The sequence below is a fragment of the Cloeon dipterum genome, chromosome 1 (assembly GCF_949628265.1).
Source record: "Cloeon dipterum chromosome 1, ieCloDipt1.1, whole genome shotgun sequence".
Lineage (NCBI taxonomy): Eukaryota > Metazoa > Arthropoda > Insecta > Ephemeroptera > Baetidae > Cloeon > Cloeon dipterum.
The window spans coordinates 19972120-19996141 of record NC_088786.1 but is presented as its reverse complement, the minus strand read 5'-3'; the positions used below and the strand labels follow the sequence as shown (position 1 = coordinate 19996141).

The 24022-nt window shown below is 37.7% G+C and overlaps 5 protein-coding genes across 5 annotated transcripts; 2 read left to right on the top strand and 3 right to left on the bottom strand.

The window, feature by feature from the left end:
* The first annotated feature begins 982 nt into the window (after positions 1-982).
* LOC135937824 (nuclear RNA export factor 1-like) lies at positions 983-6824 on the top strand. Its single transcript, XM_065481124.1, has 7 exons — positions 983-1141; positions 3568-3678; positions 3952-4093; positions 4151-4344; positions 5168-5577; positions 5951-6086; positions 6145-6824. Exons 1-7 carry the CDS (start codon positions 983-985, stop codon positions 6328-6330), a joined length of 1338 nt encoding a protein of 445 aa, XP_065337196.1. The 3' UTR covers positions 6331-6824.
* An 852-nt stretch (positions 6825-7676) lies between these two features.
* On the bottom strand, positions 7677-15724 carry GCS1 (mannosyl-oligosaccharide glucosidase). Its single transcript, XM_065476518.1, has 9 exons — positions 15696-15724; positions 12582-12829; positions 12047-12204; positions 11809-11992; positions 11110-11759; positions 10083-10364; positions 9096-9321; positions 8848-9039; positions 7677-8267 (listed from the first exon to the last, which is right to left on the bottom strand). The coding sequence occupies exons 2-9, from the start codon at positions 12792-12794 to the stop codon at positions 7779-7781; spliced, it is 2394 nt and encodes a 797-aa protein (XP_065332590.1). The 5' UTR covers positions 12795-12829; positions 15696-15724; the 3' UTR covers positions 7677-7778.
* On the bottom strand, positions 12891-15804 carry LOC135934623 (protein MEMO1). The gene is made up of 2 exons (XM_065476521.1): positions 15700-15804; positions 12891-15353 (listed from the first exon to the last, which is right to left on the bottom strand). Exon 2 carries the CDS (start codon positions 15342-15344, stop codon positions 14451-14453), a length of 894 nt encoding a protein of 297 aa, XP_065332593.1. The 5' UTR covers positions 15345-15353; positions 15700-15804; the 3' UTR covers positions 12891-14450.
* Positions 15805-16026: 222 nt separating this feature from the next.
* Positions 16027-18653, top strand: LOC135934622 (spliceosome-associated protein CWC27 homolog). The gene is made up of 8 exons (XM_065476520.1): positions 16027-16185; positions 16447-16857; positions 17167-17294; positions 17349-17567; positions 17622-17771; positions 17821-17984; positions 18031-18199; positions 18262-18653. The coding sequence occupies exons 1-8, from the start codon at positions 16144-16146 to the stop codon at positions 18419-18421; spliced, it is 1443 nt and encodes a 480-aa protein (XP_065332592.1). The 5' UTR covers positions 16027-16143; the 3' UTR covers positions 18422-18653.
* Positions 18647-23772, bottom strand: LOC135934619 (scm-like with four MBT domains protein 2). The gene is made up of 15 exons (XM_065476516.1): positions 23611-23772; positions 23269-23327; positions 22912-22988; positions 22732-22850; positions 22450-22681; positions 22304-22393; positions 22102-22237; positions 21917-22047; positions 21654-21861; positions 21328-21601; positions 20630-21043; positions 20399-20574; positions 19814-19933; positions 19555-19756; positions 18647-19095 (listed from the first exon to the last, which is right to left on the bottom strand). The coding sequence occupies exons 2-15, from the start codon at positions 23288-23290 to the stop codon at positions 18741-18743; spliced, it is 2556 nt and encodes an 851-aa protein (XP_065332588.1). The 5' UTR covers positions 23291-23327; positions 23611-23772; the 3' UTR covers positions 18647-18740.
* Positions 23773-24022: the final 250 nt, after the last annotated feature.

Sequence of the window (24022 nt, the reverse complement as noted above, 5' to 3'; positions counted from 1 at the left end):
GCAAGTTTGAACTTAGCGGGCTTACCCCCGAGGGGGGTGTGGATCCATTTTCCCCTTACAAAGGGTAACAATTACTGGAACTTGCACGTAGAGACGCCTTCATATATTTACTGAACTCACGTGAAGCTTTTGCATTCCTTTCTGCTTCGGAAATATTGGTAAATAGTAGTAAATTAGATGCACATCTGAGATGAATTAGTATCAAATTATCCGGCAGCACCAGCAGCTAAATGACATTGAGTATAATTTTGTAATTAACTATCTAAATCTGATTTACAGGTTAGTTTACGAAAAACCACGTGCGACGGACCGACGGACGATATCGATATCTTCATAACACTAAAAAGAACAAAAAATATATTGTATAATGTTCATCAATAAAATTAACAAGAGGACGAGGTGGGAAGGTAAATGAATAATATTTTCGGCGCTTAAGTGATTTTAACAGTGTAATATTTTCTCTGGATGATGATGGATTATTGTTTTCTTAAAAAAATGATGACTCAGTTAAATTTTTTTAAATGTAATAATATATTTGCTAAAATAATGAAAAAGCAAAATATCTTGCAGCTTTTGTAACTAAAATGCACAATAAATTACTAATTAAGAAATGAAAGCCTCTCATGCCTTCCAACAGTTTTTCTAAAAATGTATTTGATTTATAAAAAAATATTTTCTAATTTTGACTGGTTTTTTATGAAGTCCAGTGTTAAAAAATTTATGTTAAAAGTGGGGGAGTTGAACTAGGGTGCTAGAGGTTGTGGTCCGCGCGTGAAATTGATCAAACTTTTGGGTTTCTGAAATTTTGGGCCTGCTTACTTACGCCACACAGGTGGTTAGGATTCAGGGCCCAACTCAGGGGGGAGGGATGCGTTCACGTTAGATCCCTTTTCATTACCTCATGATTTTTCTTGGGTTTTTAGACGGCCACGGCACGAAGTTTCATCCCTATAATGAGAGGGACAACGACAAATCACAGAAAATGGATTCGCGTCTTCGTAACATCCTCGTTAGACGAATTCACCACAATGAAATGCGTGCCACATGGAACAAAGTTTACGTCATAGGCGGGGCTGCCATAATGAAAACGGACCTCTTCAATTACCTGAAGAAATTCGTCGAAAATTTCCTCCCAATTCAAGTAAGTACCATTTCGCATTTTTGGCAGCACTTGTATCTAATTAATAAAATTTGTAAAATTGTATTTTTAAAAAGCATTGATTATATATTTTTTTCTTTAGTGCCAGGCAGGTCAAATCTACTTCGAGTCTTGCTCTTTAATAGCATTATGCACAGTATTTTTAGTAGTTTGTGAATGAAATTCTGGTCCAATATCCAAATGAGCTTGCTAATAGTGCAAGTGCCAGTTAATACTTGCAGAATTAGGAAAATGAATCACGCGGACAGCCAAAACTGTGTTTCTCAATAAAAATAAGGATTTGGTTGTTTCATATTTCAATAAATGTATAATTATGGTAATGAACTTGTGTGTAATATTCAGAAAATCGTTTCTTTTCTTTTGCATTTTTTCTTGTTCATTCCATGTGCCTTGAATAATTGAAAAACTAAACCGCTGTCTTATTTAGTTTTTTCATATATAACATACTCTTTCATTTTTTCTTGTCAAATTAAATAATGCGAATTTTAAGGGTCCCAACCGACAGCCGAAACTGACATAATATGAGAATGACATATATATAAATATGAGTGGAAAAAACTATGTTATGTGTAATTTTTTTCCATGCAATAAGTAGCCGCTACTTGAATATACGGACTCAAGTAGCGATAGGTTGAATATTATACATATAAGACCACAAAGAAAGCCTAATATAAAAACTGACCGCACCCAGAGGTTTAATTTTTTCCGCAGAGTAGAATCTTAATAAAATAAATTAAAAAATATAAAAAAAACTAACGATACAGACTGCAAATAAGATGGACGCTACAGCAGGGTATTTGTATTTTTTAGCTTTCGCCCTGGGCAAGTTAGTGAGGTAGGTTATGTATCAAAATTAAAAGCTCCACCAAATCATTTATTTTCCTGCTAAAAACCTTTCCTACTTACACACACATTTTGTGTAATACGATAGGTGTATTACGAATAATTGTAATAGTAAGAGAAAAAGGAGAAAAACGTTCTTTCTAGAAAATATTTGTGTGTGAAAGAATTACGAAATTCTTGTGAGTAATAATTGTCTCATAATATGTATTGGTGGTTTTAAAGAGTATCTTAAAACTTACTTTTAGTTCTGAGTGAGATAAATCCGCAAATTTCACAGTAAATCCGCAGTGCTATTGCTCTCTTATCAAATTGTTCTGTTGCAAAATATGAGTAATTTGCATTTTTGAAGGAAAAACAAAAAATAACGCCTCTGCCCTCTTACGCCGCCTATAAATGAAATGAGCGCGCAGCGACTGTAGCGTCCAAACACCCAAACAGGACGAAGTATGAGTACTATGAGTATGAGTCCACAACCACAAAGGAAGAGGAAGGCGCACGAACATTAATTCAATGGAAGGGAGCGCACGCGCACTAGTGCATGTGCATGTAACACATGAAAAGAGGTTAGCTAACACATTCTGCTTGCCTGCTGCCCAGAATCACAAAAGCGAATATTTTTTATATTACTTAAATCTTCTTTTTTCTAAGGTAAAATATATTTTGGAATTATGATTTATTTAACCTAATGAGTTCATGCTAAAAAATCAAAAATCAGAAAAATTTTCATTTTAAATCAATGAAAATTGTTTCACCTGTCGTGGATTCTTCTGTTTGATTTTGAGGCCGATTTGTTTAAACGCCAAATGGAAATTGATATCTCAAGGCAAAATTTGAAAGCGATATTTTCTTGCTGCTAAGAATTTGAAACTATTATTTTTCCTAGCAATGCAATTTACAATTAATTAAAATTTCTTTAATTGTGAAATGGCTTTTTACTGTCGTTGTTATTTTTCTGATTTATATTTATTTTTAGTTATATTTTAGTTCAATAAGATATTTATAATTCATTTTGAAAAAAATTATATGTATACGTATACCACAAGAAAATTAGCACTATAATTTTTCTTAAAAATAGATACAATTATAATTCAATCAGCAGCTCTATCATCCCTTAAATTTTGTTAAAGGGAATAAAATGATGCTTTTTGTAATAACACCCTATTTTAAATAAAGGGAAAAATGCGTTTGCTTGTCTAATTGTAAGTTTCTTTTAAGAAGTATTATAACTAGGAAATTTTACTCTTATTATTAATGTTACTTAAAAATATATTATTCTCAATTGAATAACAGCTGTAGGCTATAGATCTTGTTAAACTGTTACCTTTAGCACGTAATTTGTAGGTTCTTGAATTTTGCAATTGTATATAGATAGACTTGTAAATTTTAATGTAAGGGGATACACTTAAACAGATCTGTAATGCCTGCCTCTTTCACACCTGGGCTCTTGTATGTGTGTTTTAAGTTTGTTCAAATTAAATCTTTACAAGAGGAATATAAACATATCTTAAATAGCCATCTTAATCACTAATAATATTTGTAACTAAACATCAATACAATTATTGCAGTACCAAGTGGATGGATTGGGAAACAACTCATATTTCTACCTGGACGATGCATCTGCTGCAGCATCCATATCACGGATAAACTTCAATGAATCGTCATGGCACTTTCCTGGAGTAAGACCTTTTGGACCCATAGAGATTTTATATTTTTTGTCCTTTCTACACCAAAAATTATTGCACTTTTTTATGATTTAAAAAAAATTTATTGCTCTTCTCGCATATCATATAATTATATAAGAAAAAATTATCATCTTACAAATAAATCTTAGTTGAATTAAACTAGTTTTTTTTTCAAATTAAGGCATGACTGAGATTGGACCCATATAGATGTGACACGATTTTGTTAAAAATATTTTTTTAAAGCTTTGTCATATCCTTTTTTTATAGGTATCTATTCAAGTGTCCACTATAAAGCCATCGATATACCTCGATTACAGCATCAAAGAAAAGATAAAAAGCGTCATCCTTCTAAAGTGTTACAACAGAGCTGAGAAGTCGCTAAATCTCTGGAGACTACACACAGACCCAGGTAATAATTACAAATATTTATCTCATTATTACTATAAAAATATATTTGCTCTTCTAGAGCTCGTCGACTGTGGACATTGCGCGCTGTGCCATCCAGATGTGATGGCTTACGTCCTTTGGATCATCGGCACAGATCTGAGTTACCTCAAAAAGCTGAACTTGGGGAAAAATGGCCTAAGCAAGACCAACATTTTGAAAAACTTGGCATATATAGCGCCAAGACTTCAATACTTGAATCTTAGCGAAAATCAGGTAAATAAGCATTCATTAATTTTATTAAGTGCGTTAAAAATAGCAGCAAGAAATTACACCCAATCAAATCTCGCTATACATACCTTTCCTTATCTAAAAGATTTTTATAATTATTTATTAGACTCCGTTAAATAATAGAAAGACTTTATAATTTAAAATATTTATATTTAATCTAGGCACTATGGGAGAGTTCCACAGCTTAACCTTAAGCATAGTATGGCCTTTCTTATGGGGATTTAGTCATTGTTTGAAACATGGGAAATTTTTGTTCAATAAAGACGAACTTTTGTATTAAACACACCTTGACGAGTTGAATCAACCGATGTTATTATCTATTGAAACATTTTTCAATTTATATAGATAGATTTTATTTTTACGGGGGGCTTCATAGTAGATTGCTTGCCTGATTTGCCTATCGATAAAAACAAAAAATATATAATTCATTTATAGCTATTACAATTTAGAAATTACAGAACACGAGATTTTTTAAATATACAAAAGCTTCAAAAAGTGACCTTAGAAAATTAAAATTTTTTTCAGAGAGTCATAATTATTTATAATTTCAAGAAGAATCTAACGTAATAAGAAAGTAAAGAAAGTATTTTTTTTGTATTTGCCAAAATAATCAGATATTTCTGGAAACAATGCAGCTACATAAAAAGTTTAAGTTCATAAATTAATTAATTTACTTTCACATCATTATTCATGTTCGCTTTGTACATGAGCCTTTTTTGTAGCATTATTTGTATAATGTTGATATCAGTGAAATAAATAAAATAAAATTTTCTTTTATGCAATAAATTAATTGATTTAAATTTTCCAGTTTTCGGACATGAAAGCGCTGAGGAGCATAAAAGGTCTCCCTATCAATGAGATCTCCCTAAAAGGCAACGTAGTGTGTCACACGTTCAAAACTGAGGAAGACTATCACCGGGTACTCCTCGAATTTTTCCCAAAACTGGAAAAGATCGACGGCAAAAGGGTGGCCTGGGTCAGACCTTTAGGCTTCTATGTGGAGCCCGACCCTCGCTTTCCGCAGTGGATTGGGGACATCGTCGACCCTATGAAGGGTACGGAGATCACCATGGAATTCCTGGATAGATTTTATAAAATCTACGATGGCCCTGCCGAGGGCTCGAGACTCGCTCTTTCTCGAGACTACCACGAGGCTGCGACTTTTGTACTTTCTGCAGCCTATTACAGGCAATCTGAGCTTGAACCGAGAGGTGCAAGGTGAGCTTTATTTTTTTTAGTATATATGTATATGATAAAAAAATCAAGGTTTATAGGCACAAGACTGGATATTTGACCAAAACACTCAAAAGATGAATGTTTTTCGTTATAAATCTAGTAAAATGGTGTAAAGTAATACCCTATGCTGACAAAAAAATCAAATCTGAAAATAGGACACTCTATTTTATAATTATTTATTTAAAAAATTTCCCTATCCTCATCACCAATAACCCATTTATTATATTAGAATAATGTTATATTCTATTATATTCTATTATGTGTCTCCTTTAATAACATTTTTCTGCCATCCTTTTTGCTGCTCAAGTTTTGGTCTAACCAAATCAAAATAAGACTAACGAAATATAAATTCCAGCTTGTCCTCATACACGCCCAGCCTTGCAAGAGAGGTCAAAATTGACGGCAACGCAGCCATCGTCGAGTTTCTGGCCGGCTTGCCCCAGACAAGACACGATCCGTCAGCGATTACGTTCCATTTGACAAAATGCTACGTAAGTTGAAAGATTTGATTTTTAAATATACTTTGGAAAATTCATGGTGCGATTTCAGAAGACGGAGATCGCGTTTGATTTAACTGGCTCATTCAACGAGCCTCAAACGGAGGGCATCCCTTGGAGGCACTTTCATCGCAAGTGTGTGCTTGCCCGCTTCGAGACTGGAGTCATTATCGTCCAAGACGAGCTCCACGTGACCAACGCCAAGACCAATGCAGATCCTGGCTGGATGCCGAGTTAATTTAACCAGTTTTAGATCAGAACAAATTTTTAAACAGTACAAATTATTTCGATGCTGCGTGCAAAGAGAATTCTTCCTCGTTTCAGTTATATTGCTTTTAAATCTGCTCAAAGACTGAGAATTGTGTTCATTGTTCCTTTATATATACATGTATATGTATCTGTAAGTATAGTGTGTATGTAAGTGTACAAAAACAATTTTTCTTATTGATATGTGCTAATACTAACACATGCTAATCAATGTCTTGGGCTGTCTCTCTTTCTCCTCTAAGTGTGACTTAAATTGACCTTTTAAATTGATATTTTTAAAGTTTGAACAACGTACAATTATTGACATCGCATATTTACTTACTTTTATTTTAATTTGAACTCAATAACATATATGAGATGCTATATATATAATTTAGTACTTAATGTGGAAGGGTTTCAGATCTGGACACTACAGTCATGCGCTTCTTTTCAATTTAGGTTGCTATCCTAAGGATACCATTTGTAATGAAAAAAAGAATATTAAAATTCAGAAAATAATGTAAATTTATAATGTTTTTGTGCCTGTAATAAATAATGATATGTTTATATGCAATTTATATTAACACCTTTAATTTTCATCATAATATGACCTTCTCAGGTAATGCTTTTTCATTTATGAAGGTGAGCCAATATTTTTCTCATAAGAATACTCCGTTTCGTAGTGAGAGGTGTAAACAATTAAAAAATTTCAAAATATTACTTTTACGTCAAACAAAACTCTCTAGCCTCTCTGTCACTATAATTTTCTATAAAAAGGAGTTTGGAACAGCAATTATTTTTTCTTTAGCTCAAATTTGGCTTCGCTATATTTTTTATTATTCAGAAACTTCTGATTTTGTGGACCTTGAGAAGAAAAAAATACAAAATTATCATATTTATAATTTTTTAAAAGGCTTCTCAAAATTAATATTTCAACAATTATGATCATTTCATCATCTAAGGTAAACAAACAATTTAAGCATATTTGAAAAGCGCTCCTTATATGCACTGAACGTAATGCTTGGCTAGGGTACCAAAGACCCATTCAGACTATGGAAAGAGATATCTCTACCCACATTCTAACCCTGTAAAACTGCGCCCTTCAAAGAGTCCAAAAACATTTATTACCTTTCTTTAAATGTGTAGTTAAAATAATTAAAATCCAACGAGGACTAAGGCTCCCTAACCTGTCACGGGATCGCACACAAATGATTTCAATGTGGAAATATATCTTTAACACGTTTGACCGTGAAAATATAAAATTTAATAAATTATTGTAACTTCCAAACTGTATACGCTCTGCTACAAATAAAAATTAATTAAGGGAAACCATAGCAGTCTGAAGACATTTCCATATATTTTTTATTTAGAAATAAGAGTCGTAAAAATCACAAACAAGACGAAAACAAAAACAGAATCACAAGAAGTCTACGTGGAAAGTCAGTAGATTTCAGCCATGATTAGAACCACGAGCGCCGACCACCCGGTGAACGGCTTGCAACCTTGCCCCTCACCCGTCTTGTCATTGTATTGTTCGTAGACAAAGCCGGTCTCACGATACCTCTTGAGCACGTTTGTCACCAGGTTTTCCCTGAGCTGCAGATAGATTTCCCTGGCCAGCTCCTTGTAGGGGCCTTCGGAGCGAGAGTAATGGAAGAGGGCTTTCACTGTCAAGTAGTTGATGTTGATCCAAATCGGACCCCTCCAGTAAGGAGGGTCGTGCTGTGTATTTTTCTTGAGGTAGGCCGGAGAAGTTGTCGACAGGGAACGCAATCCGTAGGGCGTCCAAAGGAGGTCAGGCTTCCTCAGGTCGTTCAGCACGTCGCCCAACTTAGGGCTGTTCGCCGGGATCAAGCACAACAGAAGGGGAAACAGCGACACGTATCCGAAGGTTTTTTCCACCAACTGCAGTCTAGGTCTCTCTTGAACCTGATTAGAAATTAGGAAAATGATCATGATTAATAAACCATTTCAATGGTAAATAAGGAAGACGTGCACTTAATTTAAAGCTTTTTTTATTCCCAAATCAAATTCAGGGAGAAGGGTGTCAAGATATTAAATGTGAAAGGGTTTTTTAAAATACATGTACACTAGAATTCTATTGTTAGGCTACAATAATTTTACAGTGTTTATGACAAACTTGATTAAAATTCTGTAAAATTTGGATGTTTTAATTTAATTTTCAAAGCAATTAAGTCAATATTACGAATTTTATGTGTACTATTTAGCTTATTGTTTGAAGTTTGCACATCAGAAATTTCAGAGCAAATTTAGGCGGCGTTTTGGTAAAATTGTGATTGTTCATTAAAGATTGATTAATCTGGAGGCTCTTCTGACCTAATTTGGTCAGTAACAATCAATAATTGACTTCATACAGCCGGGATTTTTATAATTACAATTGGAATGCTAAAAAACTTTGTAATTAAAAAAAATATCTCATCAAGACAAACCAAATTTGAAGGCAAGGTCGACACTACATTTATGAAAAAAAAATTGTCAATCTACTCACAATTCTTATGAGTGTGGAGTCGTTCTTCGACTTGCGTCCAAGCTTAACAGCATCAGTATGCAAACCAAAGTCTGCGTACCGCCTCATTGACTCACTCCAGAACAGTTTATTCAATTGCAGTGGGTCGGATAGAGTGGTGAACGTGTCAGAATACCTTTCGCTGTTTTGTCCGATTTTGTCCGCGATGAGAGCCTGCAGGAAATTAATATCAAGTCTCGTTTGCCATATGATATATTTAATAATAATACCATCGTCTGTGAAGCAACGGCCATCCAGCATGTGAGATCCACGTGGCGTTCTTCTTCAGTAGGGTGGCTGGCCCTAGGGTAATCGTCCAAGCCTGAGGTTAAAGTCTTGGGATTTAGCTCATGGATGGCGTTGACGGGGCGGCCGCGCCACCGGTACGAGCCTGGCACTGGTCCGATTTGGGACACGTTGTACCAAGAGAACCATTTCTGCAGCCGCGGCCAAAACCTTAAAGATTCCAAGTAGTTTGAATTTATAATATTAAAACTAAGACTGTTATTTTTTTAATTAGGAAAAAAATATTCGTGGATTTAAAAATCTACATTTTACAAGAGCCTATGATTTTTGAGCAGTTTCAACAGCTGTGTTTTTCCTTTTAAAAGGGCACTCTGCTTATGCTACGTTTCAGTTTTTAGCGAAATTGAATTTTTTCCTCGAAAAAAGTTACTTCTGCTGGGTAAATTGAAAACAATAGCATAAATTAATGACTTGAGATAATATTTGAGCTGACTGACAGGTGATGTAGCTACATTTTGGATATTGGGAAATATTTCCAAACATTCTTAAATATATGTTCTTCCCGTTTAATTGAATATATGGAAAAAATATTTTTGTCAGCTTTCACAATATTTTAAGTTTTTTTGCTCTACAATTAACAGTTAAAAACTTACAATTTCCGGAACTAACCTTTGTGAGAGAAACGTAAAAATGACCCACCGATTGATTTGTCTCATCAATGTCTATGAACCAAAAATCATCTCAATTAAGCAACAACTGTATTATAATGTCAATTTGAAAATAATTGGGAGTCCGCTTCAATTGCTGAAATCGCCAAAACAAAACAAAACCTTTCGCCTATTTCACGGACGAAAGCCTACACCAAAAGCTAAAGCGTCTCTCGCATTTACTTTATTATTGCCTCAATATAAAAAATAATAATAAAACATCAGATTAAATTAAAACCGTGCAAAGTAACACATTTTTAGTACCTGGAAATTGTGTTGACTTGCTCCTTGTTCAAGCTGCCGTGCATCGTGGTCAGCATGTACTTGAGGGTGAGCAGGAGGGTAGGAGGATTGGCATTTTCGTTTCTCTGCACGACGAATTCCTCAGGCACCCTTGACCTGGCCTCTTCGCCCAAAATCTGCTCCCTTGGAATCCAGCCCTCAATGTTCATGAGGTCAAGCCAGTGTGCAATCACGTCCAGGGAGATGTCCACGTCCCAGGTGGACACCAGCAGCTCGTGGAACCCCTCGTCCCACAGGAATCCTCTGTGGATGATGCCCGGAATTTTATAATTTACAGATAACAACTCAGTTTGATTTATGAGAAAACTGAATAAAATTGTAAGATTTCCAAATTAAAAAAGGTTTTGACTACCAAAAACTCTTGAAAAGTAGTTGGATTTGAACAAGATTTAACTTTTTGCAATCCCTTTGTTAGCTAGAAAAATCGGATAATACGTGATATTTTCATAATTTTGGAAAAGTTTGAGATTTTTCCGAGATTTTTCAATAGAAAATAGTTCAATGGTGAATCGCGCGCAGAAATAGAACGGCTTTGTATTAGATATATAGAGCTTCAATTTTCTTCTATGGTGGAAAGCTTTATTTTGACTTATTTTTTGGTTGCAAAGATTGCTGGCCATGTAAGGTCAATTTTTTTAGTGGATTTGCCGAGAAATCTGAGGGAGGAAATTCGATTCCCGGATTATAAATTTCTAATTTAATCGGTTGTCTGAATTTTCCTAAATGTTTGCTCTTGAACTTACTGCCGTTGTATTATAAAACCAAACTAGCACTTCTTTTGAAATTTATCAAAATATTCGATTTGTAATATATTTCAAAATCAGATCAATATTAATTTCATCTAGAAGCTTTTGGAGCCGTAGAAACTCTCCAGAGACAAAATTTAAGTGAAACAGAAACCTAAAAATTGCTTTAAAGTTTGCCCTGTCAGCCCATAATAAACTTAAATTTTGAAACTAAAAGTTCCTTAAAAAATAGTGCTTTGAACCTGGGGAAGAAACTTCTTGAAGGAACTGCTGAATAGAGCGGCGCCTTCCAATATGATCGCGGCTCATTTGTGTACTTGGACATTACAAGCGAGGAGCCGTAAAAGTAACCAATGCCTCCAAGCAAATTACTGAAGGTGGCCCTGGCATCGACAACATCCTCCTGTTTATATCCCTTAGCTCGCAGCTGGAATTTGTCCTCAAATTTTCTCTGGAAGTTATCACTGTGTCTGCCGAGCTCTGTATCAAACTCTTGGGATGCCAAGAAGCTCTGAATTCCACTTCCAGCCTCGTCCCTCTGGTAAACGACCTCCATGGTAAACGGCGTGCGGACCAGCAACTGTGTGGCGATGAAGTTGGGCTTGTTGTCGCCCTTGGGAAGCAGCACGCCACCCAGCGAGATGAATTTGTTGTTGTTGAGCACGTCCCATTTGAGCGAGGCCATCACCGTGTCCCTCAGCTTGTGCAGCCCCTCAGACTTGGTCACCAGCTGCGACGAGTGTAACACGTTGGAATAATTAAGCAGCGTGACGAAGAAGTCGCCGAGCTGCGGCGTGTGGCCCTCGAACCGCATCACGCCGTCTTCTTGGATCCAGCCCTCGGCCTTCTCCTCGGTCGCCACGTAGAAGATTAGTGAAAGTTCTTGCTCTTTCTGCAGAAAAAATTGGGGAAATTCCAACAAGGTCGAAAAACAAAATTACCTCTGCATTCGACACTGCTTCAACTCTCGCGGTCCACTCGCCCGCGCCGGTTTCGTGCCCTCTTTTGACAAAGGAAGTTTTCAAAGTCAACGGTCCGTCCATAAGCTCCTGAATTCCAAAGTTGACGCCGTCGTGTTGCAGCCATCCATAGCGTTTCAAATTGTCTCCTTGATCACAATTATGCCTGAAAAAATCTCAAATTAAAATCAAAACAGTGATAAGAGGAACTGGATGATACCTAATTGACTGAGCTCCCTGTATCAACTTCTGCGGCTGGTACCACATGAGGCCCAGCACCGGCGAGTGCGGCTCCCTGGTGGCCATTCCAAAGTAAACTCCGGTCCTGTAGCTGCCCCAGTAACGCTGCGGCACTTCAAGTCCTGATTTAGTCACCATCTAAGAAAAAACATAAACGTCAGTGACGCTATCATGTCGAATTTATTTAAATTATGTCACATTTTATTCTTTTTATTTTATTTCTACCAATCACGTTAATAAATTTATATTTTTAGCTTTGATTTTAAATTTAAATTTATTAAAATATGATTTAAGTCAGTTTTAGAATGAACGTAAGGCCTCTAATCCTTCAGTATGCACATTGCAGAGGTTCTAAAGTAAGGTGCATTTATTTAATTATAAAAATTCCGTGCTTTTTCTTACTGTTAATTTTTGTCAAAAAAAAAAAAAAAAAAAAAAATGAAAGAAAACCAATTTTGTTAAAAATTGTCCGATCTAAAATCAATGACATTTTTGAGCCATTGACTGAAAGGTACCTTGTTGTTGTCGAATCTGGTGGTGACCCTGGTCTCGAGGTAGCCAGTGTAGGTGAGGTGCGCGGCGACCGACAGCAAGAGCAGCATCACTATCGTCCAGAGCCACGACATTCTTGATTTTCGCGGCTCATTATCCTCGTCGATTCGATGCAGCTGGCGCCGCTCTGAGGAGCCCCTCTCCTGCTGCCCGTGGCCTCTTCTCTGCCGCACCATCTCTGACCGATTGGCTCACAGACACATTGCGAATGCTGAAAACGCACCGATGGCCTCTGTAATTTTAGCTTGGATCCGGCGGGAAGAAAAATGCAATTTCTTACAAATCAAAGTTTGATTTTGTTTTATTTTCCAGGTCATTTCAAGCTACGCTCATTGCATGCAGTGCAAACCCAAATAAATTACTACCAAAAGATTGTTTCAAACTTTCGAGGAAATAAAGATCCTTTGGAAATCTTACTCGCTAAATAAATTAGATTGCTCTTCGTGTTTGCGAGCGTGACAGATAATTTTCTCATAAATAGTTGGGCTTCGACGAATAATCAACAAGTAGTATCGTTAGATCTCACAGAAATACTCGGGTGACAACAAGATCACTTGAAAGCTCAGCAGTTGCCCTTGCATTCAATATATAATATTTCCATTCGACGAGTTTGTCAAGCAAACATTATAATTATTACTCCATATTAAAACGACACATCATCAGTTTTCTCGCCAATTCACCGTGATTATTGGCTACCTATAACTGCAATTCTCATCAGTCCAAACTGCACAATGTTCTCGACAGTAATATAATTAAAACTAGATGCATGAGAGAGAACTCGAGGAAACAATGATACTCTCCTCTAGTAACACAGAATGGTTTCAGCTAAAACTTGCAACGGAAAAGAATAATTGCCAAAGATTGAGCAAGGATTTAATTGACATGACCGGTGAGAAATTGATTTTCTTAAATACATATTGACGAGTAAATTGGATTGCAAATTAAATTAATGCATATATTGGCAAAGCACGGCAAGTGGTAAAATTACAATTTATTCTAAAACTGATTTTTTTTTTCACAACGTTGACAATCTAGAGCTAATAAAAATAATTTATCACTTTACCACTCTTTGTGTTTGGCCTATTTTATTAACATTCACATTTAAAACTCACTGTTACAGAAGGGTTGCATTTTCACACCAACTTTTTATTACCAATTTCTTGCAGAAGAAATAAACTTTTCGATATTTTCTTCAAGAAAACATGCAAGATTTGAAGGTAAATTTGAAAAGAATCTGCATCTTTGGCTATTTCTGCCCTTAAATAATCTTTGTGTTTGAAGCCGCCACATATTAGTCACCTATTTTAGCTTTCCCGCTGCGATTTTGAGCTCAGCCTTGCTAGTTTGTATGTGTTTGGCCAAAAATCGGTTCAGCGAATCGCAGAGGAAACCTAAAAAACAATATTTGAACAAATAATTTCTGCTGACCTCACTATGTTGATTGGCTGGACTGATTTTAGTCAAAAATAGTGCAGAATACACATAGGCACTGAAATCGCAGCGGAATTGCCTTAAAATCGCTAGTTTTCGGTGGTGCCACCTATTGGCGGCTTTGAACACTAAAACGTGAGTTTCTGTCTGCTCACAGCTCAAGACTAGGTCACTGGCAGTTAACTACCTTGCCTGCAAGATAATCGAAACTAAAAAAAATTGCGACCCTGTATTACAAACGCATCTAGGTTATTGCGATTGTTTTGTTTCAATAGTTCAAGAAAATATTTTTCACCGGACATGGCGGAAAATTTGGAAGGAAAATAAACCATGGTGCTGCGGGAGGCGTGGCACGCGTTTTAGTAAAGAAGTCTGGCAGTGTTGTGCATCATCGTGGGGCGTCACTCAAAGACAAGCGAGGCGGAAGCGTACGAGACAGACGAGTCGGACGCGTGGAGGCACTGCGAGCTCTGCGCGTACTTCAAGAACTTGAGGCTCATGGGCGGTGGGGGCGGCGAGGCCTTGCGCAGGGCGGCGACGGCGTGGAGTAGGACGCCAATCGGATGGCGACCGCAGATGGTGTTGGAGTATTTGCGCAGGTACTTGTGGAAGGCCGACGCGTCCAGCCGCTCCACAGTGTCCATGCCGAGGCGGTCAAGTTTGGTGATGCACTCGTGGATGCGGTTGCCCATCGTCTTGTCGTAGAAGGTGTAGTTGAAACGGGCGCCCCAGTGGCAGAAGTCAGACGAGATGACGAACAAAACAGTCGGGTCGGCCAGGTACTTGGCGAAGATTTCGCCGTACAGCTCCTCCTTGGCCGCCGACAGGCTGCCCACCATCACCGGCACGATGGTGAACTCGTTCTTGTAGTCCTCCATCACCTTGGCCACGTACGGAAGCTGCATCTCGAGCGAGTGCTCGTTCTGGTCCACGCCGATCGACAGCTGCTCAAAGTGCCTGGTGGCCAGCAGCTCGTCGTACACCTGCTTGTCCACCCGCAGGTCGTAGAGGGGCGTGGCGAAGCGGTCGACGGTGCTGAGGCCGCAGCCCGACATGCGGTAGTGGTGCGACGGGCCAAGAATGAAAATCTTTTTCACCAGCACCGGACTGATCTGGCGGTAGGCATAGGCGGCGCACGCCCCGCAGTAAGCGTAGCCCGCGTGCGGACTGATGATGGCCTTGGCCGGCCCGTGGGACAGCACGGACTCGTCCAGCCACTGCTCTAGCTGTTTGTCCAGCTCGCGCCCGTTGCTGTTATACCAGCTACCGGCATGGGACGCCGCTCGCACTGCCATTTCTACAACCTAGAACAAGACACACACACTCGATCAGACTCAGCCCGTCACCGCGTCCACCTTCCCGCAGCCGCTCTATGCCACCACTTTTTCTTTTAATCCGTCTTTTTGCCGATATACAGTCTCTCTCGAGTGCGGATCGTGTTTTTCCGACATGACAGACCTGACGCTCATGATAATTGCTATACCAAGCACATACAGATTTCCAAGGAACTTTACAGGCTCGATTTGAGAGCTAGGCGCAAGATTCGTGTCGAGCGTAGACAACAAAATTATCGTAAATCGTGCTTTCAGGTGGAAATAAATCAAAACTGAATTTGTAGACTCGAAAATAGGAATTTAAATGCATACTCACGACACGTACAACCGCCCTGTTTGTTGCTGAGGAGATCCCAATTTTCAGTTCTTGGAAATAACCGGTATCTCCAAAGTAGATAGCCGGTTACAAATAATTAACATTCTTAATTCATATCAAAGTATGCTACATACATAAACATTGAGAAAAACTATGTAAATTTGCAAAAGATAATGAAAAATTCAACATTTAATAAAGTTTTTAGCAGTTTTGACACACTTAGATCATTCTCAGTAAAAATAAAGTACCGATATTTATTTTGTGTTTGCATTTTCTTTCAGCTGACCAATAAAAAGCGAGAATTTCATTTCTCATAATCGTCAGCTGAAGTAGCCCACATTCTTGCCTTCCTCTGCCGTGTCGGATAAACAAACACAAAAACCAAAACACAAAAAGTTCAACTGCTTTATTTCACATTGGAGACAATTTAATAGATATTAAAAAATGAGTAATATATACATCCAGGAACCTCCGACCTACGGAAAGGTAATTTTGTCGTGCTTCGAGCTTCGAATGATCAATTCCATCCTTGCTGCCCTCACTAAAATTTGTATCTACATATGATACATACATTATCATATTATTATAAAAGAATACACATGAAATTCTCATTAAAATTATTTTTATGTATGCTTGTAGAGATTTATTTATTCTGTTTGCGTTAAATAATAATATTTATTTACCATTTGAAGGCGTGCTGCAGGATTATTTTCTAATTTGAATTAAAAACGATTTGATGCACCGCAGGTTCTACTGAAAACCACCGTAGGGGACATAGACATCGAACTCTGGTCGAAAGAGGCGCCGAAAGCATGCCGCAATTTCGTGCAGCTGTGTATGGAAGGCTACTACAACGGCACAATCTTCCACCGGATCGTCAAGGAGTTCATCGCTCAGGGCGGTGATCCAACGGGAACGGGCGAGGGTGGTGAGTCCATCTGGGGCCAGCCGTTCAAAGATGAGTTCCACTCGAGGCTGCGCTTCTGCCGGCGCGGCCTCGTGGCCATGGCCAACTCCGGCAAGGACGACAATGGCTCTCAGTTCTTCTTCACGCTGGGCCCGACCCAGGAATTGCAGAGTAAACACACCATTTTCGGCAAAGTCACAGGAGAAACTGTGTACAACATGCTCAAGCTGGCCGATGGAGATGTAGATCAGGTGAGAACGGAGCTTTTGTGAAATTTGTAAATTTTTCCGTAACAAAAAAAGATGATCCACTGATCAATGTGTCACATTGAACAAACCAAATTTTATCCAAATTGAGCAAAATCTGAATTTTAAAATCAATTCTGCAGTTTTGGACCAATTTTTAAGTCAAAAATCATCTAATTTAAAAATTTCACCACTATATGTAAACATCAAGAAAAGACTACATAAACTCAATCATTTTGCTAAAAACTGAAGAAAAATTGAACAATAATTAAGAGTTTCTTAGTTAGTTTTGTAAGAATTTACGTTCCTTTTCAGAATGAGCGGCCAGAGTTTCCTCAGAAAATCACTAAAACCGTAATACTAAACAATCCGTTTGATGACATTGTGCCCAGGGTGCAGGAAAAGTCGAAGAGGAGGAAAAAAGAGAAGAAAGCAGGAGTGAAGTAAGTTGCGTTAAGTGACCTTATCAACAAAAAATCTCACAAGAATGAATTTAGGGATTTCAAGCTGCTCTCGTTCGGTGAGCAGGCTGAGGAGGATGAAATGGAAACTGAGAGGGAAAACAAGAAGTTTTCTGGCAAGAGCAAATCGACGCATGACCTGCTAGACGATCCAAAATTGAGCTCGCAGCCTGCAGTTGAGACTAAATCTGGGGCCGAGGAGAGCGATTCTGATTTGAGCGGGGACGAAGAAACCAAGGACAATGACGATCAAAAGTATATTAACTTATTTTAAAAAAGCTGATTTATTAAAAAAACAATTTTCTGCAGCAATGAAGGCTTGAACAAAATCAGGAGTAAACTTGCTGGAAAAAAGAGTGCAGGGCCATCAGCACCAAAAAAAGCAAAAGTTGAGGATGATGAGCCAGACGTGGAGTATGTTTTAGGTCAAGATGAGCGAGAGGCTCGGAAAAAGAAAGCGTGAGTTTATCTTTTCAAATTTAATCTGAAATTTGAATAATTTATTTAGAGAGGCTTTGAGAGAGGAATACGATGCTTTGAGGAAGAGCATGAAGAAACCCAAAGAAAAGGTAGTTGAGTCTGACGAAGGAGAAACGGAAAGCCAAGTAGTGAAAGAATACAAAAAAGAAAAGGAAGAATTTGAATCTAAAAAGAAACAACTGCCTAAAAAAGGTTTTATTGAAGGATAATTTATATTCAAAATTTAATGAAAAAACAGGCCATGACAGGGAGGCATTTACCATGGCTCTACTTTCAAAGTTTCAAAAGAAATTGGGCCAAGTGAAAGAGACTGTAAACAGTGACGACGAGGAACAACAGCAGTCCGCACAGCCTACAAACGAGCCAGATGTTGCTGATTCTGATTTTGGAAAAGATGACGGACAGTGGTGCGTGTGAATGCGAAATAAGAGCCCTGGCCTACTATAACTGAATTAAATTTCAATTGCAGGATGTCGCGAAAACTCCAGTTCCAACAGCTGGCTCCAATTCTTGCTAAGGATGCAAGCGCTAAAGATGATAAAGCTTCAGATTGGTATGACATAAATGACCCAAGGAATCCAATAAACCAGCGCAGGAGAGAAGGCCACAAGCAGTCAAGAAGCAAGTAAGAGGAGGCTGACAGTTTTGATTCTGCAGGTACTGCAGAAAGCGTCCCAAATTTTATTTTAATTATTTAAGAGATCTGTAAGTTATTCTGCAGTGGTTCTCACGTCATAGCAATCCCCTAAATCTGATATAAAATATTCTCTGTGTTAAATTGAAGCTGCTTATCATCGGTTGAAATTTTTGTCTGTTATAAACTTGTTTTCGACGCGATAATTAAACTAAATACATTCAAAATGATCGCTTTATTAATTTTCAAGCCCTAACAGTCAGCTTAAATTATACAGTTGAAGATCATAATTATTACTAATTCTAATTTTAAAATCAGAGGTTTTCTTGCTTGCAATATTCAGTGAGATATGCGTACTTAACCAGCTCAATGTGCTGGCACAATTTGATCGCAAAGTGAATTTTGAACTTGAAGTTTTCCAAGAGGGTCGGCAGGTTGAGCAGCATGAACGCCTTGCCGTCGATTTCCTCTGCTTCAAGTCTGTCTGCCATACATCCGCAGTCGTGCGTCCTCTTAAGGTACTTTGACACGTCCTCCTTGCTCCACATGGCTGGGTTCGTCAGTCCTGCAATCGCCGCCATTTTGCAGTTGCCCCTGTCGAGTCGCGGCCTGCCTCTCTTGCGGACGATACCCTCCTGGCTGTTCATAACCATAACAGGCGCCCTAGCACTGCAATAAAATGGATGCTTTCAAGACATTGTCAAAATATATTATTGGCAGGGTAAGCATTCTAGTTGACATTTTCTAATAAAAAAAATATCCATTCAAAAATATTAATATTTTTAGCTACAAATATTCGATTTTACAACAAATATTTAGATATAACGATATAATTCCTCATTCTAAGAACCCAGCGATGAAATTTTCGCATAGGCTGAGTTTTATTATTTTACATTTGATGTTTTTTTTTTAATAAATTATGTGTTGATAATTGTTATTTTTAATGTTATTCTCCGAATTTAAAATGGAAAACAGTTTTACATTGACTACCTCAATAGAAAATGGTGCTCTTTTTCGAAAAAGTCTTATCTAAAACATCTATGATTGAAAATATCAGTTTTTTTCTAAAATTGGTGAAATTTTTATTTGCTTAAGATTTTTTTTAAATAATTTTACACGTATACTCACGGTTGTGACTCAGTGGAAAGTCCCCTCCTCCGCTTTCTAGCAGGGACTTCCTCTGTTTCGTCGTTGCCCCAGACCCAACTTGAGCCAAGCAGGGCAAAATTGGGCAGTTTCGCCTTCCTGGTTCGCATCTCGAAGGCTGGATACGACTTCTTGGGCTTCTCCTTGTATTCCGTGTCCCCATGACTAGATTGATCACTTTCCTCTGCCAAGAATGATCTTTCAGTTTGGTTTGGCAGCAACTCGTCGACGGCATTCAAACCTTCTTTTCCATTTTCCACGATTTCCTCGTCTTGGATGATTTTCTGCTTCTTTTTCCTGCCGGCTCTTCTCCTCCCATCAATAGGAACCCCATTTTTAGTCTTCTTGCTCCAGTAGCTCGCTAAAATTATGCAAAGGAAATTACTATCAATAATTTGCAGTGCTGCATATCTCCCATATTGTTCACAGTTTAAGATTAACTTTACATTGTTACAAACCTTTTTGAAAATTCCAAAAATTAGACTGATTAAAAATATTTTTTAGCCGTTTCTATAAAAAAACTCCATATTGCTCATACATAATTACTTCTAAAGTAACTCGTTTTAGACTGTTGAAAAAAAACTTTGAAGACCTTATTTTAATTATCCTATATTTAGCTTGTTCAAATGTGTATGAAAAGTCACATTTGAGAAGGATTTACGTATTTTTAGAATTTTTGTTCCATGGAAAACTTATGTTTGATTTACAATTAGAAAAATTAAGTTTTCCTTTCTTATATCTGAAAAACAAATTCCAGTAATAAACACGGGACAGTTCTTTTTTGTCGATCGCTTGCCCTTCCGTCGAATCCTGTGGGTATACTTACTGAATTGGCTTTTGCTCATTTTGGAGCAGTTAAGAGGGCACTCTCCCTCGTTGCAGTTTGGTCCAAACAGGTACGGACAGCTCTGCAGCTTGAGACAGACCGATTTGCAGTATTCCTCCACCTGGTCGGCGGACGTAGCAATCGCCACATTCGCGCTGAATATGGCGGTCTTCAGCCTGAAAAAGTACCAGTTAGCAACAAAATCTATTAATAGTATTATTCAACCCTCACTTTGCTTTGAGCATCTGGACGTGCATGTTGGCTGGAACCTTGCCTTTGCAGGTGAGCTCTTTGAGCACCTGCCTGGACTTGTAGGCGGTCGAAATCAATAGCGAGAGGACTTCTTTCAGCACCAGAGTTATTGGCCCAGGACCAACAAACTTGGTCAAAAGGGCGATTTTTCCCTTGCTCAGGTAGGGCCCTGTGAAACACTTGTGGTTGAAGTATATTTTCGGGCACCACGAAGACTTGGACAAGCTTGACTCGGTCGGCTTGGCCACTTGAGGCTCTTCCTCCTCTGCTTTCATTCGCTTGCATACTTCATGGAAGTCGTGCGGAGGTTTCAGCGGGTAGCAGTTGCTTCCGCACCAGCCAACTGGGAATATGTCCAGACTCGAGGCGCAGATGATTATGCATGGTTTTGAACTGCCAGAGGAAAAATTTTAAATGAATTATTTTTTATCATAAAATGAACCGTTTGTTTTGCGTTTTTATAATGTAATGTATTTTTCAATTTTAAATCCTGACTAAAATTACTAATTGTTTTCTGTTTTTTCCCTTACTATTTTGCACTAAAACTATATAAAAGTAATTTTAAAGGTTGTAAAACCTATTTATTACTTGATGCTTTTTTTATGAAAACTATTGATTTTAGACCCATACAAAATTACCAAAAGCAATTTTTCCAGTTTAAAAAAAGAACTACTTACGCCTCATAGCAGTCTAAGTGGATCCACAGGAGGTGGTGCAAAATCTGAGTTATTGTAGCGGCACAAATGTTCTCCTCATTTTCAGGGTCAATCGCTTCAAGTTTTTGGCCCACTTCAAAGCCCATGTCGATTGCTGATTCCGTTTGAGCAAAGCAAGAGTTGGGAGCTGGTTTCGACATGGTGGTCGTCAGGTACTCTTCCCAGTCAAACTTTTCCCTCTCAGACACCCAGCCATTTGGAGGGGTGAGATCAATTTTGTTCGATTTGCTCCAACCTGAAATCAATAAATTTTACCAAGAAATACCTTTAATATTTTTAAAGCAAACCTATTGGAAATATGTACGGGTCTTCCGGCGTGCAGACCCTTATTGGCGGCATTTCTGTCCCTGAAATACTGTCAATCTGTATGGAAACGTGTCCTGAGGGAAAGGTTTGAATGACGGTGGCAGGACAAATCTCATTTCGGCTTAACGGGTTGATTGTTTCCAGTTTCATTCCCACCTCAAACTGGTGGCTCTCTATTCCAACTTCCCCCTGAAGGATACAATAAAGGTTTGATTCACATTATTAAGAATTTAATATAAAATACTTCAAAGAGATCATTGGGAGAAGGTAACGACTCTTTTGACACCCTGGCTGCGTCAAGAACGGCGCCCCACGCTGCTTCTTCGTAAGTGGATCCAGACAACATGCTTGGAGGCTGATATTCCCATGGTTTGCCTGCCAAATTTCAAGGTTAAACACAAGGTTTACTCCAAGGAAGATTTTAAATACCTCTTTCATCAGCCCATCCGAGTTTGTACAGCCTTGGAGACAAATAGAACAACCAGAAGTCTTTTATCGATGACTCCATGTAATTTTCAGGTAAATCATAACTCAGCCGCAATCGACCTCCGACATTTTCCTTTATCTGAAAATACACAGGAAAAAATTGCATAAAAAACTGCTAATTTATATAAAATTAAATTGAAATTACAGTGGCCGTCCAGAGATGAAACGGATTGTGTTCGTCTTGTACTTCAACTCGCATGTTTTGTTTTAAGCGCTCAATCGGTGTGTGGCCCTCCTGTTTTTCATAATTAATTAATAAAACTTAAGTAAAGAACTATTTTATATATTTACAGAGTTCAGCGATTCAGCTGGAACAGATTGTTTGTTTGCCGTAGCGACTTTGACGAGATCAGGCCAGTCCTCGTCAGGAAACTGTTCCTTCAGGGAGGTTGGAGGGTCCAAAATTAATTGTGACCCTGATGACCTCTGCTGGTCACACCAGCCCAACGGCTGAACATCGACCTTGCCAATGTCAACCCAAAACTCAGGCATCCGAACATTTTTCGGGCCAATGTAAGACACGCTAAAAATTTTACAAATTATTGTAAATAAATTTTTAAATCTTTTGTTTACCTTAATAGTGCCCCACAGTTCATTTTGATCGTTGCAGGCCAGTATTTGTTGGGGTCATTTTTGTCTGCAACCTCTAGCATCAATCCAGGTTGCAAACTGCTCTCAATACTTTTTTCAACCTGAATCGAGATTAAGATTCGATATCAATAAATTTAATTAGACTAATTAATTTTTATTTACGTGTTGAAAAAGAGCGTGAGGAACTTCCTCTGCATTGGTTGCTTCTAAATAATCTTGCCACACGAAAGCATCATCGCCTGATAAAAATTGAAAGTCTAAGTATGTATGTATGTCATATGAAGAATTTTCTATTTTACATAATTCCAAAATGGAGAATATTATATAAAACGCGTTAAAATCGAACCAAAGTTAAACAAGTGAAAAGTTATTCTGAAGAGAATTAATAAAATTTAGCATACAGAAAAGAAAAAAAAGTTGGTGAAAAAAATTGTTGCACAAGAATTTTTTTCACAAAAACGATTATCATTTAGGGAAAAGTTTCACTTTTTTTAAAAAAAAAATAATTTAAATTCTTACCATCTTCGTTGCACAACGTCATGATAAAGATATAATGCCTCGCACAGCTATTTAAAAACCTGAAACAAACCATATATCAAATTTTTCCACATTTTCAAACCTATCGCTTAGATGAACCATGCAAAAATTTAACGTCCTTTGTGATAACTCACAGAACTACAGCAAAACACGTTTGAATCAATTTCAAAGAATTGTTTTTAATAAGAAAAATCGGGCAGGCAGGGCAAAACTTAGTAAAAAGGTGCTCAGAAACAACTAATGAGCTTTTTGAAGCATCGTTCCAATTAAAACTTTAATAAAATAAAGGTAAAAGTTCGATTAAAATAAAAGCACTTTTCTAACCTGTGATTCACTTGAGGAAGTCTTCTTTCTGCTTTTGTGCTGCAGCATGAGTATGTTACCAACAAAACAAATATCCAGCTGCGGACGTGCAAGAACAAAAAACTTAATTTTACCCGAATTATGACCCTGAATACCCTCTAATCCAATATGAGCTGCACTTAATTTTTGAATGATAAGCCTCCATTTGTTTAAATGAGGTGAGGAAACTATTTTAATCCTCAATTTTATATTATTTTAATTATATTGCTTTTTATTGATTTTAATTTGCTTGGGGCATGTTTATAAACTTAAATAAATAAATTTCCAAGTTCAATTTCTTTTAAGCTTGAGCTGGAAATTGAACCGGGCAAAATATTTGACACTTTTCCATCAAAAGAATCAAGATTTAAATCACTATAGTCATGAATAACGC